The 20,138-nt window shown below is 43.2% G+C and overlaps 1 protein-coding gene across 1 annotated transcript in view; it reads left to right on the top strand.

Moving 5' to 3' along the window:
• The window catches only part of XPR1 (xenotropic and polytropic retrovirus receptor 1), a 144,694-nt gene extending 128,282 nt beyond the window's left edge, over window positions 1-16,412 (top strand). The window contains exons 13-15 of the mRNA XM_084785911.1: window positions 2,595-2,734; window positions 8,793-9,014; window positions 10,944-16,412. Of these exons, the coding sequence (XP_084642037.1) occupies window positions 2,595-2,734; window positions 8,793-9,014; window positions 10,944-11,004 (423 nt within the window). The 3' untranslated portion in view covers window positions 11,005-16,412. The remainder of the gene's footprint in view (window positions 1-2,594; window positions 2,735-8,792; window positions 9,015-10,943) is intronic.
• Window positions 16,413-20,138: the final 3,726 nt, after the last annotated feature.

The raw sequence follows: 20,138 nt of genomic DNA on the forward strand, positions 1-20,138 counted from the left end.
GGAATGTTCATGCTTAAGGAAAAAATATTTAAAATTTAGATATATCAATCAGTAGTTATGTCATAGAACACTACTGACTCAAGATCTAATTATATTAACTAATATAATTTAAAAAATAATTATCCAAGATACTGGCCTAGTTAAAAAAAAAAATGTCACGTTTGCTATTTGGTAGATGCAATGGGAAATTTGTTAGAAGCTAGTGTCAACCCAGCCGGGGACAGGGGATATATATATGTATGTATGTATGTGTGTATATATATATATATAATTTTAGGATTTTACTGGCATTTTAGAATACAGGGATATGGGAAGCTGAATTTTAAATCAAAGAAACAAAAGTGTCTTTACACAGATGATTTTAGTAAAGGTAAATACCAGGATTAGACCTTGAAAAAAAATTAAGCAGTAAATTAGGAATCTGCGCGTGTGCGTTCCAATCCCAGTTGTGCCCTAACTAAGCTAGTTAATGGGCCAGCATGCCGGGGACGCACAGGTCAGGGTGTTGGATGACGTTAACTCGTGGCATGTTCTCAGGACTGAAGTCCCGCTATGGAGAACAACATATAGACTGAGCCAGTAATGTTTTATCCTGTACCAAAGTGTCACTATTATGTCACATTTGTGTTTGGAAAGTATTGGGTTGTGTAGCATTGACTAGATAAGGCTGTTTGCAAGAACTGGAGAATAGTGGGCAGGCAGAGTGTGCTACACATGAGGTAACTTCAGGAGAGCCAGTGAGTGAGAGCGGAGATCCTGCGTGGAAACTGCGAGGCATTCAACATATTTGTATAATTCTCAGTGAAAAGGAAACAAAAGGGACTGGGCCAGGCAATAGCATACTGGTAAAGCACTAGCAGGGGCAAGACACAGATTTCAATCCCTAGTATCATTTTAAAAGAGAAAAGAAGGCCAGGTAAAGCTACGTTCATGTTCACCACCTGTGTGCTTTTTATTACTGCTTGTGGTGTACAGTAAACCCTGCAGCACATTTCTTTCTCAGGCTGATTGCTTAAGTTCAGTGTGTCTTTACATAAATGCTAGTCTGTTTTCTGTTATAAAGAGATCTCATTTACTGGTTCCTATATAATGAGATTAGTAAATAGAATCTTTCAGTTACTTTCTTTATTATATGTTTTAAAGTCCTAGAAAAAAAAGTATATACTTTCTTAAATTATAATTGCAAATTGATAAGAAAAAAGTGAAGAAACCATTTGTGAAATCTAATGAACCTTCATTATAAAATCCTGTTACAGTCCTTATAAAAATTCTGCCTGCTTTCTCTCATGTGGGGAACCCACGTTGGGGTGTGTATGTGTTAAGACACTAGTAAGGGGACCATAAGAGGGTTCTAAATAGATTGTGAGGGAGGAGGGGATGGGAGTGATGACACACATGTGACATGAAAATAAAAGCCGAGCTGTTGGTGGGGAAGAACAGGGGTGAGGGCAGGGAGTCGGGCAGGGGTGCGGAGAGTAAAGATGCTGACAGTGCCCACTGAAGCCTATTGCTCATTGTACACTAACTTGACTCTTTAAATTAAAAACTAATCAGTAGTCCATTGGTAATGTCTAAGCTGACTAGTCCAAACAGTAATCACATAGTATTTAAAATTCAGAGGGTAAATAGACTAGATAATTATAAATGTTTGTCTCTAGGGAATGGAAAAGAGGGAAGTGCAAGGGGATTGATTGTAGGTTCCTGTTAACCGTCTAATGGTGACTAATACAGTTTGCTAAAATTAAATAAATAGGGTTGGAGTGATGGCTCAGTGGTTAAAAACACTCACTGACCTGTGTTCAGTCCTAGCACCTCATGACAGCTCACAACCATCTGTGTCTCCAGTGCCAGCGGATTCATTGTCCCCTTCTGGCTTCCAAGGGCACCACACACACACACACACAGTACACATAGGTACATGCCAGCAACCACTCAAGCTCATAAAAGAGCAATACTTTTAAAAAGTAAATTAAATAAGTACTACAGCTTAATGCCTAGCAGTTCTAGCTACCAAAATGCCACAGCCCTTAAAACACACTTTAAAATGCTATTTTGCTTAATAATAAGTAAATCCATGAGTGTTAGGATCTATTGGCAGTTATATATTTAAGGCTTTTGGGTAATTAAGCTAGATTAGTTGAATATTATGTTTAGTCATGTTTCTGAAATCAGTGCCTCATTTTATTAACATCAGAAACCAAGACAAACCTGTATTATATGTGGATTAAATTTTTTGAAAATTTAAGTATAAATGGTACAATGAGTAAATCTGTCAATCTCCTTTAGTGTTAGGAACTTAGGCACTGGCTTACCTTGTTTCTCCTAGAATGCCGTCTCAGTTGACAGGGTTCTCATTTAGCTTAGAGGACAGTCTCACGCACAGTGTGGGCATGGACTGTATGTGTTGAATGGTTTCTGAAACTCAGTACTGTTTCATTTTGAGTACTGCACTATTTAGGGAAACTAAAGCCTATATACCATTTTCTCCGTGAAACTGTTGGTGGGACAGCTGTAGGTCTCAACAGCTGATAGACTGTTGAGTACTTTGTGAGAAAAAGAGTGAGAAACGTCCTCTATCTGCTTGTATTCCTTAGGCTTACTACTACTGTGCCATCATAGAAGATGTGATACTGCGCTTTGCTTGGACTATCCAAATCTCTATTACTGTTACATCTGTTCAGCCTAATGTTGGGGACATCATTGCTACTGTCTTTGCCCCCCTTGAGGTTTTCCGGTAAGCAAACCATTGAACAATCTATCAAGGAGTCTTTTAAAAGACTCCCAGTCCTGGGCCATCAAGCTGACTCAACAGGTGAGGAGGCACTTACTACCAAGTCTAATGATCCTAGAACTCAGATGGTAAAAGGAAATTGTGCTTGACCTCCGTACATGAGCTATGGCATACATGTCCACACACATACACACAAGACAATTAAGTGAAATAAAAAGTTTATTTGGGCATAATTCAAGTACTCAGAAAAACAGAGGCTAGTATATCTCTGTGCGTTCAAGGCTAGCTTGGTTTACATAAAGAGTTCTAGACCAGCCAGAGATACATGGTGAGACTGTGTCTTGAGTATCTTCACCATCATCATCACCACCACCACAAAAAGATAGATTTAAAAATAGCAGACATTTAGAAATGAACCAAAACATGTTTGTATCTCTTGCTTTTTTCACTGTGAAAGAAAACCAACAGGCACAGGGTAGAAAGGAAGGTTTCTGAGAGTCTTGAGTCCGGCAGGGATGACATGGCAGGGCATGGTAACATAGCACGTGATGGAGACTCCTCCTTCACAGTGAGCCAGGGACCAGAAGACGGAGGCCAGAACTAGGGGCAAGTATAAATTTCAAAGGTCCCAAATAACCTTTTCTGGCTGGGCCCCACCTCCTACATGTTCCACAGCCTTCAAAGTAGTACTGGAAAGACTCAACACATGAGCCTTTGGGAGCAATTCAGAGTCAAACCATTATGATGTCTGATGCCCTGGAGTCAAAGTTAAAATTATAACAAAACTGTTCAAATATTTTTAATAGGCTGAAATTGAAAGTGATAAGAAAAAGAAAATGTAAAATACAACTAAAAAGTTACTGGAAATATAACCTTAAATGTACATATAAAAAATTTTTAATGTATGTATTAGAAAAGTAGAACGCTTAATAGATTAGAAAAAAATTAAAACAGCAGATCAAACCCAAAAGAAGGAAATGTATAGATTAGAAATTACCAGAATAGAAATTAATGTGCAATGGGGAATATTAACAAAAACAGATTCTTTAAAAGAGTAACAATTGTTAAAATGCTTACATAAGACTAATCAAGGGAAAGTAAGGCAGAAGATGGCACATCTGTCAGAAATCTTAAAAGCTGGGAATGTTGCTCAAAGGCAAAGTACAACCAACATCCACAAAGCCCAACATCCAATCCATAGCATAGGAGGAAGGTTCTGGAGTTGCTTTGTTGTTGATGGTGGTGGTGGTTGGTTGGTTTGGTTTTAAACTTTTTATTGATTCTTTGTGAGTTTCACATCATGCCCCAAGCCCCACTCATCTCCCTGTCCCCTCATATCTGCTGTTGCAACCTCCCTCCCCCCAAAAGAGAAAATAAAAAATGCACAAACAAAATAAAATAAAAACTAAGCATAGAAAACATGTCATCATAGAAGCTGTAGAGTGTCACAGTGTGTCCCATGGCATACCCATCTTCACTCGCAAATGTTCATTGCAATGAGTCATTGGTTTGGTTTGAGGTCTCTGGCTTCTGTGGCACCATCAATATTAGCTCCTCATGTAGACTCCTCCCCGTTACCCTGTGTCATGGAGATCCTACAGTTCTGGATCAGCAGGACTGGCCCTTTCATGTCCTCCAACAGTTCACAGATGATGTAGATTTTGGGGTGGGACAACTCAAAGGCCTAGATCTGGGCCTAAGTGACAGCTGAGCTGGTCAGCCTGCTAGCTTTCTCTTATCCACACCACCAGCATTGCTCCAGCTAGGCTACCCAGTGCTGCCATTGGCAGGAAACAGGGTCAGCTCTCATGCTGTCAGGGCCAGTTTACCTGCATCTATGCTCCCAGAGCCAAAGCACCTATGCTGCCCATTGGAGAAGTGGGGCCTACTTTCCCAGAGAGGGGCTGGGACAGCTCTCTGCTCTCACAACATCAGGCCTGGCCTACCTGTGCCTTTGCTTCTGGAGGTTTTTTGTTTTTTAAGATACTATAAGTACCGTTATATGAAATAGTCAAAGTCCTCCAAAAACAAACCATAGTTAACCATAATCAATAACAAAATAGACTCAGGAAGGCAGATTGCTGTGAGTTCAAGGCCAGTCAGGTCTACAAAATGAGTCCAGGACAGCCAAGGCTACACAGAAACCTGTCTCAAAAAAACCAAAAAAAGAAAAAAAGAAAATGTGAGAAATCTATATCTTTTGAAGACATAAAAATTTTAATCTATACCAAAATAGTTTTCATGAAGAGAACTCCAGACCCAGGAAATTCTTTCAGATAGTTAAAGTTAAATTTTTATTTTTTATTTTTTTACAAAGTACTTCAAAGGAGAATGACAAACAAAGAAATGCCTCAGTTTATGTGGCCAGCGTAAACCTCACAGGATACTCCAGAAAGGCTGTTACTATGTTGTCTTGTAGCATAGTTGCAGAAACCCTGGATACATTAGACAATGAGTCCAATAATATCTAAAAAGGTTAATACTTCAAAATTTAGCATCATTCTATGAATTAAGGTTTAATGTCTGTCTAAGTTACTGTTTTCTTACTGTGAAGCGACACCATGGCCCATGCAGCTTATAAAAGGAAGCATCTAATTGGAGCCTTGCTAGGATCATGCTAGGAAGCATGGCGGCAGCCAGGCACGGTGCAGGAGCTACATTTTGACCCGCAGGCAGAGAAAGCAAGACTTAAAGCCCATCCCCAGTGTGTGTGTGTGTGTGTGTGTGTGTGTGTGTGTGTGTGTGTGTGTGTGTTGATCCTTCTGCCTCCCTCCCAAGTACTGAGAGAGTACAGGTATATGCCAACCGTGCCTGGCAGTTCTGTAATTTATATAGAAGCACAAAGGATAGCCAAGACTGTTCTGACAAGAACAAAGTTAGAGTAATCTTCTGAGCAGCAGACTGGCCATAGAGAGAGAACAAGGCAGTCACTGTTTGAGAGAGGTTAGACAAGCAGTGCACTGAGACAGAATGTGGCATCCAGAGACATCCATATATATCACGACACCACCTGTTGACAAAAGTAGCTGCACAGAACATGAGGCACCTGACATATCTGTATGGAAGAAAATAAATCTGACTCCTGTCACATTCGGTATACAGAATCAATTACAGGTAGATCACAGAGCTAAATAACTGCAACAGATATGATCTCTAGAAGTTGGTAGGGAGCCCTATAGGTGGCATTCTGTGTAGTAATGCATTTCATGCTGCAGAATAGCAGTTACACAGTGTATTTTCATATACTAATCAAGCTATACTCTAACACACAGTCTTTAAGGTATATGTGATATACTTCTTTTTAATTGCATACTTACTATTATCTTGTGTGCATGTGTGTACGTGTGTGGGTACATGTGTGTGGTGTGCATGTGGAGGTCAGAGGACAGCTTGTAGAAGTGTGCTCTTTCCTTCATGTGCCCATTTGTTGATGCCATTGTTTTCTCTAGACCATCTGTCAGCTCTTCCCACGTCTCTTCCCCAAGTCTGTAGGTCTAAGCCTGAAAGCCTCCACGGTAGCCACTCTCTGTACTCTTGGCTGTCTCTACTCTCGTTTCTTCTTGTTCTTCCTTTCCCGATACTGAAATTAGGCCATTTTTAAAGACAACTTTTATGTGTCTATATATGTGCATGGTGAGCATAGACACAAACATGCCATTGGCACTGCACGTGTGAAGATCAGAGTAACACACACACACACACACACACACACACACACACACACACACACACACACACCCGAGTCAGTTCTCTCCTACCACCTTGTGGGATCCTGGGATCAAACCCAGTTTATCTGGCCTGTACTCAAGCACCTCTACATGCTGATCCTTCTAACTGTTGTGGTTAATTTACAAGCATGGCCTAATAATGTTTATTATCAGGCCTGTAATTATTATGGTGGCATTTTCTAACCCACTAACAATCAAGCTACAGACACCTGTTATATTTTAAAATAGCCTTAGTTAACCTGGAGTAGGGCAGATATTAATCCCCTAAACTACTTCCCATATTGAGGCAGGTATGGGATACCTGGCCCAATCCCATGCCATCTGCTTCTAATAATTTCTCTTGATCTACCTACCATCCATAATCCCAAATACTTGCTAATTATCATCATCTGGGCCAAATCTCTATCCACAGCAGCCATGTGCTTCTCCTCCACGTAACCCATGGCACAGCCTTCTTCTTGTCTCCCTTCCACCAAAATTCTGTCTCCCCAAGCCTGGGAACCTTAGCCACACCTATCCCATTTGTCCTGCCCAGGTGTGATGGCCTTTTATTGGTCAAACAGGTTTGGCACTTAGGCAAGGTATAGATGGGGCAGAGACAGCAAGCAGTAATTAGCATTAAAATACATCTGACCAACCTCCAACACCAACCCTCAAACTAATCCAATTTTTAAATTAGCTATAATAAAAAGTACAGACCAAATATTCTGTGACACCAGTTATACCTCTGTCACTGTTCTTTAGTCTGAACAGCCAGGATGAAGTTCCGTTGTTATCCCATTTCCTGGTGACACAGAAGCGTAGGCAGAGGAACTTACCCGTCATCTTACAGCTAGTAACTGATGGAGCCGTGATTCGAACCTGCATAGTCTTCAGAGCATGAAGCCCCTGGATCATGCAGTTTTGAGAACTCTTGCCTTTGGTTCTCTGCTTATCTTCTGTCTCTCAGCAAAGCAGTGTCTTCACTCAGCTCCTCAGAAATGGTGTTCTCCATTCTCCCCAGCTTGTCTTCTCCTTCACTGACAAGTCTTAAGTGTTGGGATGGTGCTCTGCACTCTTGTCTCCTCTAATCAGATTAGTCTAAAGCCCTAAACTCCGCCCTGATCTCCATGCCCATCCACCTGCTGAGTTCTCCATGTGGGTGTCCAGTGAGTAGGGAGCTGGAGCCTTACAGGAGGAAATCTGCTTCACTCAGACCGCTTGACAAGTCCTGTCTGCTTCATCTTCATAGTAGGTCTCTAGTGTTGGCTTCCCGTCACCATCCATCTTCCTGGGCTACTGCCCTGGCCTTCTGACTGGTCCCTCTGCTTTTCTCCCTATTCTAGTCACTCGCGCCAGTAGAGTAATCCATTTAGAGTAAATCTTGTCCGTCTCCTCAGCCCCCCAGTGTGAAGTGTGGGCTCTTTCCAGTGCTCTTGAGGCCGTGTCGATGGCTCCTCTCCTGACTCTCCATCTTATTTCCTGCTGTTTTAACCAGTGTTTCCTCTCTGGCCCCACAGACTTTGGCTTCCATTCCAATACAACAAAAGTGCTTTCTTAGTCGGCCTTGTCCTTGAGTTCCCCCTTCATGAGCACTTGTCTCCAGGAGTTTCCTGTGACTTCCCTCTGGTGTTGTTCAGACTTTTGGCTGTGGTCTGTCGAAGTCAGTTTCCCTAAATAGCCTTAGGGCGAGGTACTCTGTGTTTCTCTTCTGCTCAGATGGCTACAGAGCACCTAACAGCTGATTATTTACTCACCTGTCTTCAGTACTAGAATAAAGGCAGAGACTATATCTGTGTCACTCAGTGCCATTTCTTCCTTTTTAATAAACATTCAGTAAATACTTATTGGATAAAGAGGGGTTATATTCCAGAAGTCAACTCTTATTCCCCACTGCCCATCGTACACCATCTTTCTCTTTCATTTTGTCTATTGTGTGCGCATGCGTGGGGCGGGGGCACATGTGGAGGTCAGGGGTAAACTCATGGGTTATTCCTCAGGTACCTTCCTCCTTTTGTTTGAGGCAGGGTCTCTCATTGGCCTGGAACTTCACCAGGTAGGCTAGGCTGGCTCTAGGGATCCGCCTCTCTCTGCTTCCTGTCTTGCCATTGCTGCCATGACAAATGCACACCACTGGGTATCCAGACTCAGGACCTCAGACTTGTGAGGCAGGTGCTTTCCTAGCTGAGTCATCATCTCCCTAGCCCTCTCTGTGATGTCAACACTCTAGCCTCTAATTGTTTTGTTTTGTTTTGTTTTTTTTCTCAGTGAGCAGGAACTTGAGCTTCCTGGAGGTTTACAGGTGGTGATGTATTCAGATCCTAACATGAATGTATGTACCCCATTTTGTTTAGGCGATTTGTGTGGAACTTCTTCCGCCTGGAGAATGAGCATCTAAATAACTGTGGTGAATTCCGTGCCGTGCGGGACATCTCTGTGGCCCCCCTGAACGCCGATGACCAGACACTCCTTGAGCAGATGATGGACCAGGAGGATGGGGTGCGAAATCGCCAGAAGAACCGTTCATGGAAGTACAACCAGAGCATATCCCTGCGCCGGCCTCGCCTCGCTTCCCAGTACGTAGAACCCCCACTTCTGAGCAGAGTGCGCCTGTAGTCTTTAACCTTGGGTAACATTAGCTAAGCAGCTAGTAGACTGGACCAGTGCAGTTGCTGACATTCGGCCATATTTCCTCTCCAGACAGCAGTAACAGGCCACTCCATGCAGTCAGGCCTCTGGCATGTTTTCATGAGCACATCAGAAATGCCAGTGCATTGTCTACTAAATGTGGATGTAAAAGACCATAGGAAAATATCTGTTGGAGAATGATTTACCTGATTTTTGAGTATGGTGTGTTTTATGTGCAGATAAACTTCGAGTTAGTTTAGAAATCCTATCATTTGTGCAACCTTGACCAAATCCTTTAATTTCTCTGTTACCGCTGTTCTGTCCACTGGGATGGACAGCTCAAAGGGAGAGTAAGAAGAGTAAATTCATTATTTGTGACACTTACCCAGTATCCTCACAGAAAGAAAGAACCAGCAAGCAGAAGCTATCTTATTAAATACAGAACTAGGAGTCTTACTGGCCGTTTACTTTGTGTTCCTAAGAGTAGTAGTAAACGGAGGACATAGGGTGCCTGCACTAAAATTTACAGAGACCAGATAGCAGAGTAGACTACAATGAAAGAGACTTAAGTTGCACATTTTTCTGATGGTAAGGCAATGTTTGGATAAGATAAAGACTATGTATGTGGAAATGGAAGAATGGAAAGGAAAAGCATGTGTCCAGAAGAGCAGTGAGAAAAAATAATTGGGTGTACACATCTGAACTGTCAAAGGCGGGCCAGGCCTGCGGGCCGTGTCCATAATCCCTGCATTCAGTGGAAGCAGGAGGGTCCTAGCCACATAGCAAGCTCAAGGCCAGCCTGGTCTACACTAGAGCCAAAGACTGAAAACTCCAAGCTTTGACTTGTAGGCAAGAAAGAAACGTTTTCTTTCAAAGAAGAGTGTCAAGAAAGAAGATTTTAGTGACACCTCACAATGCGGTAGGAAAGAGCAGTCTGGAAGGCCGGAAGACTGCCGTGAGGGCTATTGCAGAGACTTGGGTGGGGATCTTCAAGTCCGACTAAAAGGAACACAAAGGGAGTGAGCAGGAGGTCCTGTGACTCGGAGCACAGCAGAGTAGAGTACAGCCTCCAAGGCTTTCGTTAGAGACTGGGAATTTTCTGGAAAGAAAGTAGAGAAGAGAAAAGGCAAAAAGCAGGAAACTGAGTCTTAGGCAGGAGGAAAAGTAAAGAGGCAGAAACCACAGTGAAAAGAGCCATGTGCATGCATTCTTCTGTGAGGAAGGCCTTGGCATTCTGGCTGAAGGAAATGCTGGCAGGCCAGAGCAGCTCACTGTGAAGGTCTCATAGCTACCAGCAGAGGGCAGTCTAGGCACAGAAGGGAGGCTCTTTGCCGCTGGATTCTGGTTTCAGGTGTTTAAAGGGAAACCCTGGGAAGCTAGATGTCACCCAGAGGGAGACATTTCGAGGAACAGGCTTATGTACAGAGAGCATGGGGATCTAGAGTGAGAGCTGAACCCCCACTCTGACAGTACAGTTCATGCAATCTTACACATCCTCAGCCTCCCCCAACTGTCAAGTGGCACACCTCTCCTTTCACAGGCACTACCTTCACTCTTGGGGTTGACAACTTGCAGGACATTTTCGGGTTACCTACTCTAGTCTTCTACAGTACACGAATTTTGCACAGCCCTCTAAGTGGCCGATTGACAGTAAGCAGCACTAACAGTCTCACCAAGGCTCCTGGCGCTGTCACTGGGTGGCCAGTCCTCCAACTCAGACGTTTGGTTTTGAGCACTGCTCTGTCTGCTTAAGCATAACCTACTGCTGTCCCTACTAGCTCACCATCCATAGTAGAGCGTTCCTGTTGAGTGTGCTTGCTTGATGGTGACAAGAGTGGACGTAACGCAGCTGCATGTTTATTTCCTGGTCACCCTAGGTCCAAGACCCGCGACACTAAGGTATTGATAGAAGACACAGATGACGAAGCTAACACTTGAATTCTCTGAAGTCTAGATTAACATCCTTGGTTTCTACTCTACAATTCTTTCCTCGACCAACGCAACCTCCAGCACCTTTTTCCAGCTGAGAACAGGAGAAAACAGAACACGTTCCCGGGCTCTTCAGATCGGGTCCTATGGACTCCGAGCAGGCTCACTGTGTTTCTTTTCTTTTCTTCTGGTTTAATCTTCATTTTCTATTTTTAAAACAATACTTCATTTTGCCAATCAGAGGATGTTTTAAGGAACAAAAACCTACTATCTTATGGATTGTTTACAATCACAAAGACACAGAAGCCCATCAGGGTAAAGCGCAGGCATCGGAAGGAGCCTCTGATGGACGCATGGAGACAACTCAACCTCCGCCTGGCCCGGTTTTCACTGTCGAAAGCTGGGCGCTGGTTTTTAAATTTTCTGTCAGTTTCTATGGAGCGTTTTTTCCCTTCCTTCCTAGCCAGCACAGAGGCACTGGCAGCACTTGCAGGGAAAGTGCAGCTTGGAGCAGCACCCTCCTCCACAAAGCTACTTTTTAATTTGGGGTGACTTTTCTCATTTGGGATGGACTTGGGGTGGGTGGGGAATAGGATGTATTCGTTACATAGTTTTCTCATTATTTATGAAACTTAACCATAAAGGAATGATACTACTCCTGTGAGGGGCAGGGGAACGAAGGCTGGCTGGCATTTCTGAGGGTCAAGCTCACATACCTCTTTTAGGAAACACCTTGTACCACTTTGATTCTCCCTCTTTCATTTTAACTTTAAGCCAAAGTTTTATTGCTAAATTTTAAGTTGCTGCTCTAGAGTCCCAAGTGTCACTGTCATGACCAGGCATCACACTTGCTTCGCATTGGTGGACACTCAGAGAAGGGCTTCTGACGGTTGTGTCTTTAGGAACAGTGCAGATCCGTTCACCACGTGCTACTCACAGCAGTGAAGTTCTGCCCCGCACTTGTGCATGGAGGAGAATTGTAGTCTTTACTGACCACATGGAGAGACAGGCTATTTAGACTCCTCACACCTTTGTTAGATGTTTGCCGTTCTGGTCTCATCTACTTTAGCCAGAATTTGATCAGGTTAAGTTTTGTGGGGACTGTATTTTTGAGCATGTAGAACAAACCCTTCCTCCTTCATATTGCATTGCCACAAAAGATCTTGGCAGCCATTTTTAAGCCCAGCAGTATTAAAAGGTAAATGAGGGATTTTTATGACCTCCAGTGATAGAAATCTGTTTTTAAATTGGGGCCCTCTAAACCTGGGCGTACTTTTAAAACTATATTTATTAGAAAATCCAGGGTATAAATACCCGTTTTCACTTCTTTATCTCACCCCCTTCCTTCCCGAATTCTCTAGAGAAGCTTAAAAACACTCAGCATTTGACTTTCTTGAAAATGGTTAGTATCAAATTTAGTATTCTTCAGGACTGGCAATATAGATCATTGGTAGTAATGATTGCCCAGCATTCTTGAGACCCTGGGTTTTCTCTCCAACACTGGTGGGGGTGAGGGAAGAGTCATTATTTAATAAAATTAATGTAAATGCCAGGAAAAAGTAAAGTCTGCATCAATGCCCCCTCCCCTCCGAGCTGGATGAAGTCCCACAGAGGAGCCTAGTGAGGGTCCCTTTGCCTGCACCCTTCTCAGATTAACTCTAGACAAACAAGTGACTAGAAGACAGCAGTTAACACTTGCTTTATTTTTCAAGAAAACGTGTCTACTGTCCTTTAGCTCGCCCTCCTGTCATTAGCTCTCCTGGGTTAAAGTTACTGCACTGCTAAAATCCAAATGATTAACCCATCAACTTCCTTTTAGAAAGTTTCTTCCATTTGTATTCTGACAAGGTTCCAATTTTTTTCTCCTTTCTGAATTGAGATTTTTTAACACCCACACACACTCCGAAAGCTCACACAATGTTGTAGGTTCTATTGCTTTCTGTGTTTTGCCAAGCATGTCCCTTCCCCAAAACTAAAGCGCAAACATTATTTAAAATAAAAACAAAATTTTAAATAAGTTGTATACTTTGTAATAATCAGTGGTAACAATTTAGAGACCCTTGGTAGATTAAAGGTTGCATTATTTCTGTTTAGAATTTTTTTTTCCCTAACTTTTCTGGGGTTTTGTACTTTAAAGCTGGGGGTAGATCGATTTCACAGGTTTCTGAGGTAACAGCAGCGATGATTAAGAATACATAGGAAAGTTCAGTGAGCAGTTATTTCTTGTACAAATAAAGTCAGTGGTACTGTGTATCCAGAGCCATCTGAATTGTAAACTTATGTTTCTGGTAGTGAGTGTGTGGTGACACACACAGACTCACACAGTTGACCCCTACTATGTGGCCAGTTTGGTCTTTCTCTGCCCATTAGGATTCCAGACCCTAGTCAGTATTATTTCTTTCATAAATGATGCAGTGATAGGAGTGTGTTCCTTTTCTGGTGTTTGTGCTGTTGACTACTCAAAAGTAAGACTTACATGCTGTCTAGCTTACCACAGCAGATGCCCCAGTATGTATTTAAATACTCCAGCTGCATCTCCTCCTAACTCTGAAGAGATAACTTCATCAAAACAATCTGGGAAACAACATATGCATTAATATTTTTCCTTTGAAAAAGTTAATGTGCACTTTTCCCTCCTTGGTTTCATCTGTCTTAGGCACTGTCAACAGTGGCCTATTAACGTTCTCTTGAACTCGCCTATACCCTGAAACTCTCGATGGAACATACCACTGTCGCGTTATAGACTAACCAGAAGTAACAGTACATCTGATCACAGCCTTAGAACTCCTCATTTTAGCTTTATTTGAAAAGGACCCCATTTTTTAATAGTGTTTAAAATACTCCCAACGGGAATGAAAAAGAATAAGATCCACTTTTCACTTTATACTAGTGTAGAAAGTGATGCAGTGCAAAGAGATAGTAGGAGCTTGTTGTCAGCAAGTAAACGCCGAGGCTGCCATAACGTGCCAGTGTCACACTGATGGCGTCCTCTCATACAGGGGCAGTGGTATGCTCAGAGAGGACGCCCTCATCCCAGAGTTGGCTGTAATGGCCATGCGCAGACTTTTTAATCTCCAGCCCCCCACTGTTAGACTCCTTAGACAAGCTGCTTAGCTGTAGATTCGGGAACGCAGTGGCAAAGAACGCCAGTACCTCCACAGGGACCCGGATGAACTCTCAGAGGGGGCCTCACCTCCTAGGAGCCATGACTCCCCAACGCTCTAAGTGAGGTCTCTGCTGTTTTAGCTGCATCTCCCTACAGGTTGCCTGTCAGGAGGCGGTGTCTTTCCAGCGTGGTTCCCTGGTTTCTGAACGGGAACCTAAGGCAAGGTGAGAACTAAAGCCCCTTAGCAGTGAGTCAGAGAGTGCAGAGGAGTCCTGTAGCTGGCCGAGGACGTGGCCTTGGCAGCAGGAACAGGGCACTAGGTAGATCACATGACTCAGGGCTGTGTCTTTCTGGCCCTCTGACTCCATTTCCTATCACTTTGCATCATTTGAAAATAATCCTGTATTCCCAATTCATTTTTCCAAGCAGTAACTTACCGAGACTTCTTATTCTGAGGAAAAGAATCTAGAATCTAGAAATAACACTCTCTGTGACATTACGATATTAAAACCCCGGGGTTCTCCAAAGTGATTATAAACTATTTCATAAATATGTTTTAGGCTGTCATTCTTTTACTAGTTTAATAAAAATTTCCTCCTCAATGGGAACTTTTTACTGTAAACAATATGCTCTGGTATCTAAAATTCAGATAACTTCTTCGACTAAAAGTTGATTGTATTGAATCTTGATCTCCCTCAACTACAGAAACCATACTTTGTCCACTCTCATAAGCCAGTGTCATTACTAGCCAGGTGAAAATAGAGACCAGCTTGAATTTTGAAAACAGTAATTACTTGGTCTAATTGGTTTTTGCTGGTCATTCACTTAAATATGTGTTTCAGGTTATCAGTGATGAGGAAGAATCCTGACGCTCCCAACCCGCCCACTTCACATTTATACAATGTCAACACACACGGCTACGTGAGATAGAGTTGCTTATATTATAGCATCAGTTTGTGGTATTCAGTGTTACAAATCAGCTCTCCAGCCAGCATTGACCACACTCTGCTCAATAAATATTTAAAAAACAAAAGCATTTCATTTCATTAGACTTGAAAGAGCTGAACAGTACTAAGTTGGCCTGATGGAGAAGAGGTGCCGATGGGCGTGGCCCCCATGCCTCCTTACGTGGACTTTCAGAACTGATACTGCGTTGCCTCTAGAAACAACCTTCAGGATATATTTTCTTTCTTACAGTGGATGAGGAAGTGAGGGGGAACAAGATGAGTTTACCCTGAAGTGGGGAAAACCGTATCACTTTACAACTGACTATGTTTCCTTGTAGCAAGCCTTCGGTTTATTTTATTAAACCAATGCCAGCTTCAGTTTTTTGTACGGTGCCATCCACCTATGGAGGACAATCAAACGACCTATTGTTTGCCTTGGATTCAGCGTCTATTGATTGAGTCCCATCTTGTGTACCTTTGAGCTTAATTTCCACTTGACTCCTGTCCATCTGTGCTACTGTGAGGCAGAGGGCAGCCAGCAGCACTGCTAGACAGGTGTGGACTTGTAAGAAAGGCCAGGGCCCCGCCTCACTGTCTCTCCAACGCTCTCTCTTAAATTTCTTGCCTGCACTCCTCCCATGGTCCTTAGCAACACTAGTGTGCTGTGGACAGGGAGAAGGACTGTTCGTGACGTTGTTATTGTTTTGAACTGTTAAGGTAAAATTGTAACAGCCACTCCTAGTTCAGTTGAAAAACGAACAAAACCCTTGAAGCTTTATTACATTGTGAAGATTCATTTTGTGGGGTTTCTGGGTTAGCACAGATGCTTGTATCAGTGAAGAGTATTTGGGGGGGGGGAATAGGGTAAAACTTGTTATTTTTCTCTTCAAACCCTCTCCCTCTACTGTGTTTTCCTTACTCACACACATACAACCCTCTCCACACTGTGTTGGTCAAATGATGCTGTCCTATGACTCCCTGAACTATAGTTGTCAAGAGTAACAATGGATTGTGATTAGTCCTCTGTAGGTGACTCTTGCCCCGTTTGCCCCTTGCTTTCTTTCCTACTCTCCACTCTGGTGAATGGAAAAGGTGACGTCAAAGAATCAGTGCTTGCTTGGACTCACGTTGTACCTGTGACTATGCTATTAGCTGTCTCCTTTTTCCTTATATGGGTAGATTCTTATGACATGTGGAGTTCCCTTCTGGATAAGTAGGTTAAATGCACAATGTGGTACTGTTCTATAGTTTCTAGATGGTGTAAAAAGCAAAACGTTAATGTGCTTATGTGTTTTTAAAAGAAAATAAGTGATTGGTTACAAAACTCTGGCCTTTTTCATTATTACAAGCTCTGTTTTCCAACAGTTTGCTGACTCATCACTAGTGAGTGGTCCGTGTCACTGTGCGCCTTTCTGTGTGTCTTGGATCCTAATCATCATTCCCGTCAGTACTAACATGAATATGGGCCTAACACAAGCAGCTTACAGTGGTGGATTAAAAAACACAGTTTACTAAATTTAAAAGCACCCAGGAGGCTGAGGCAAGAGAATTGCTGCAAGTTCAAGACAGGCCCTGGCTACATTCTTCTAGGTTAGAGAGAGACCCTTCCCCCTCAAATAAAATTATATATATATAATTTTAACACAAAGACTCTCCAGCATCAAATGAGTCACTGTGCAGCTGCATGCTGAAGAGTAGTACCTGGTGGCCTCCCACCCCATGTCCGCGGTGGGAGCACTGCTCTTCCTGCTAGGTTCCTGAATTAGTACTACTGATGTCTGACTAGGCAGCTAAAACGTTAACTGGCCCTAAGTGGAGTGTGCCCAGAATGAGGGGGAAGTGACTTGCTGACTGGGCAGTAAAGCCTTTGCCTTTCATTTTGTGGTTATCCTCCATTCCTGATTCCATGCAGGCTGAGTTTATAGTGATGGAGGTTTCTAAGCCATGGGGGTAGGCTGTAAATAGATATGAACCACTGAAGACTCAACCCCGTGTGTCTGTGCCCTCCTGTTTGCCAAATACACCGTGCTGCAGTTCTGAGTGAACCTGTGGGCAATTTTAATTAAGACCTCGAGCAAATGAATCTGTAATCCTAGAAAATTCCAGGAGCCACTCCAGACACATCCAGAATCCCTGGACTTTTAGTTACCTGTATCTTTTTCTGGGTTTTGTTGTTGTTGTTGTTTTGTTTTGTTTTTGTTTGTTTTGTTTTTTTAATTAAACCTTTTCAAAGGTTGTGAGAATAATAGTCAGTTTATCCTTTCTGACTCATTTTCCCATGAGGGCACTGGTGTGTGTGTGTGTGTGTGTGTGTGTGTGTGTGTGTGTGTGTGTGTGTGGTGGTGGTGGTGGTAGTGGTTTCTTGTATATTTGGTTTTGGTTTTTCAAGATAGGGTTTCTCTGTGTATCTCTGGCTGTCCTGGTACTTACTCCGTAGACCAGGCTGGCTTTGAACTCACCGAGATCTGCTTGCCTCTGTCTCCCAAGTGCTGGGATTAAAGGTATACACCACTACCTTCCAGGAGAGTTCTTGTATTTTTAAATCTTAATTTACTACATGTTTAAAAAGTTCCTGCCAGGTGCTTGATCAACATCACCTGGCTTCTACTAAAGTTGGTTTCATTAATTTTATGAACCAGAGATGGTTATAAGGTTGTTTATAAGTTACTTTATGAAGCCATTGGCAAAATAAGCCAGATTCTTGGGTGTCTGCACCCAAGATAAGCTAGATTTGTTTTCTACCAGATTACAGGGGCTCTTTGCTCTTTCCTGGCAATTAGTAAAACTTACTCTGGTTACTTTTCACCCCTTAAAAAACAAAGTGTAGGGCAGAACAAGATGGTAGCCAAGATGCTACAATTATCATCTCTGTGGAAGAACAGCTGTTCATATACCAAAAACACTACACTCATAGCTAAGGAAATCCAGTAAGATACCATTGTGTTTGGTTTTAGCATGACAATGAAAAGACAGAAGAAATGTCCTTGCCATCACACACCTCTTAACACTTCAAGCAGCCCAGCAGAAGCATTCCCCCCTTACTGAAGGGAGCCCTCCTTAGCTAATTCCCATGAAGTCCATAGACCTGAGACTTGAAACCCAGTACCAGGCTTTCCATGGTAAAATCCAGGAATAACCTAACCTCATGTGAGTGGGGAAATGCCTCCACCACCCTCCTCCAGCCTCAGGCAACACAGCCATTAGCAGGTGCCCACAGGCTCTAAAACCATAGAGACCTGCACCTGAATGGGATGGGTCCATGTTGGCCTACATCACTACCAGTTGTGCTGTGGGCTCTGATGCCACTCCCCAGGCGACCGTCTCCATGGTCATATAACTAGCTTGTAACCAAGGGGGCCAAGGAGAGTGCAGTGTGCTTTAGTAGCTATTTCTTGAGGGCAGGATAAGTACAAGACTTTGCTCTGGACCTCTGCTGGCAAATGAAGCCCCGTTCCCAGGCCTGCCTGTGCACAGAGCTGTTGGAGGTTGGTCTGATGTATTTTGATGCTAATTACTGCTTGTTGTCTCTGTGTCCTACCTTACACCTTGCCTAAGAGCCTAACCTGTGTGACCAATAAAAGGCCATCACACCTGGGCTGGGCAAATGGGAGAGGTGTGGCTGAGGCTTTGGGAGACAGAATCTTGGGAGGAGGAGAAAGCTGCACCATGGGCACATGGCCAGCGTGGATGGGGATTTGGCCCAGATGATGATAATTAGCAAGTATTTGGGATTATGGATGGGAGGTAGCTTGATAGAAATTATCAGAAGCAGATGGCATAAGAAATAGTTTAGGGGATTAATATCTGCCCTGCCCCAGGTTAACTAAGGCTATTTTATTTTTATTTTTATTTTTTATTTTTTTATTTTTTTATTTTTTTGGTTTTTTCGAGACAGAGTCTCTGTATAACCTTGGCTGTCCTGGACTCACTTTGTAGACCAGGCTGGCCTCGAATTCACAGCGATCCGCCCGCCTCTGCCTCCCGAGTGCTGGGATTAAAGGCGTGCGCCACCACGCCCGGCACTAAGGCTATTTTAAAATATAACAAGTGTCTGTATCTTGATTGATTGCTAGCAGATTAGAAAATACCACCGAAATAATAATTACAGGCCTGATAATAAACATTAGGCCATACTGATAAATTAGCCACAACACAAAGCCTTAGGAAGAGTACCAAGAGGCTATGTACAACCCCAGTATGTTGGCCTAAGAGTGCAGCTTGCACCACCTATGACTGGTTGCAGGACTCTTGAGCCACAAGTCCCTAGCAATAGGCAACCTAAAGCAGTATGGCTCTTGGTCCTACCCCGCTGTTGTAGTGGTCTTGGCTGGCTGTGTGCTCATACTGTGGTACAGTTTGGTAGGGTCGTCACAGCTATGACACTGTATGTCATAGCATTGAAATAGTCCTTCCCTAACAAAGATGCCCTGCAAACCAGGAGCTAGGCATCAACCAACCAGTGTGGAAATGGTGAGTATAGCCAGCTTAGAAATTCAGAAAAGATGTGCACAAACAAAGCCAGATGAAGAACGGTGGAAAAAATACCTGCTCCTTCAATGCACAGATGACCCCAGGATGTGCTTGAGGAAAGCATGACCTCATCTCATGTAATCCAGAAGCTGACATGAGAGTCAAGGGGAAGTGAGATCATTTAAAGCAGCTATGTTAAGGATACTCGTGTGAGTGGAGAAAGCACAAATCTTTCAGTACTAAAAGAACCTAACACAGATGGAAGCAAATTTTAAAAATGAAACACTTGGAGAAATTCAGAACAGTAGAAGGAAGCCATAGCCAGGGCAGATCAAATAAAAGGGAGATTCCCGCTGGGCGGTGGTATCGCTCACCTGTAATCCCAGTACTTGGGAGGAAGAGGCAGATGGATCTCTGTGAGTTCGAGGCCAGCCTGGACTACAGAATGAGTTCCTAGACAGCCAAGGCTACATAGAGAACCCCTGTCTCGAGAGAGACTCCAAGCTTAAAGATAGGTCATGTAGCCAGGCGTGGTGCCACATGCCTTTAATCCCAGCACTCAGGAGGCAGAGACAGGCAGATCTCTTGAGTTTGAGGCCAGCCTGGTCCACAGAGTGATT

The sequence above is a fragment of the Acomys minous genome (assembly GCF_964271855.1).
Source record: "Acomys minous genome assembly, chromosome: 1".
NCBI classification, from domain to species: Eukaryota; Metazoa; Chordata; class Mammalia; order Rodentia; family Muridae; genus Acomys; species Acomys minous.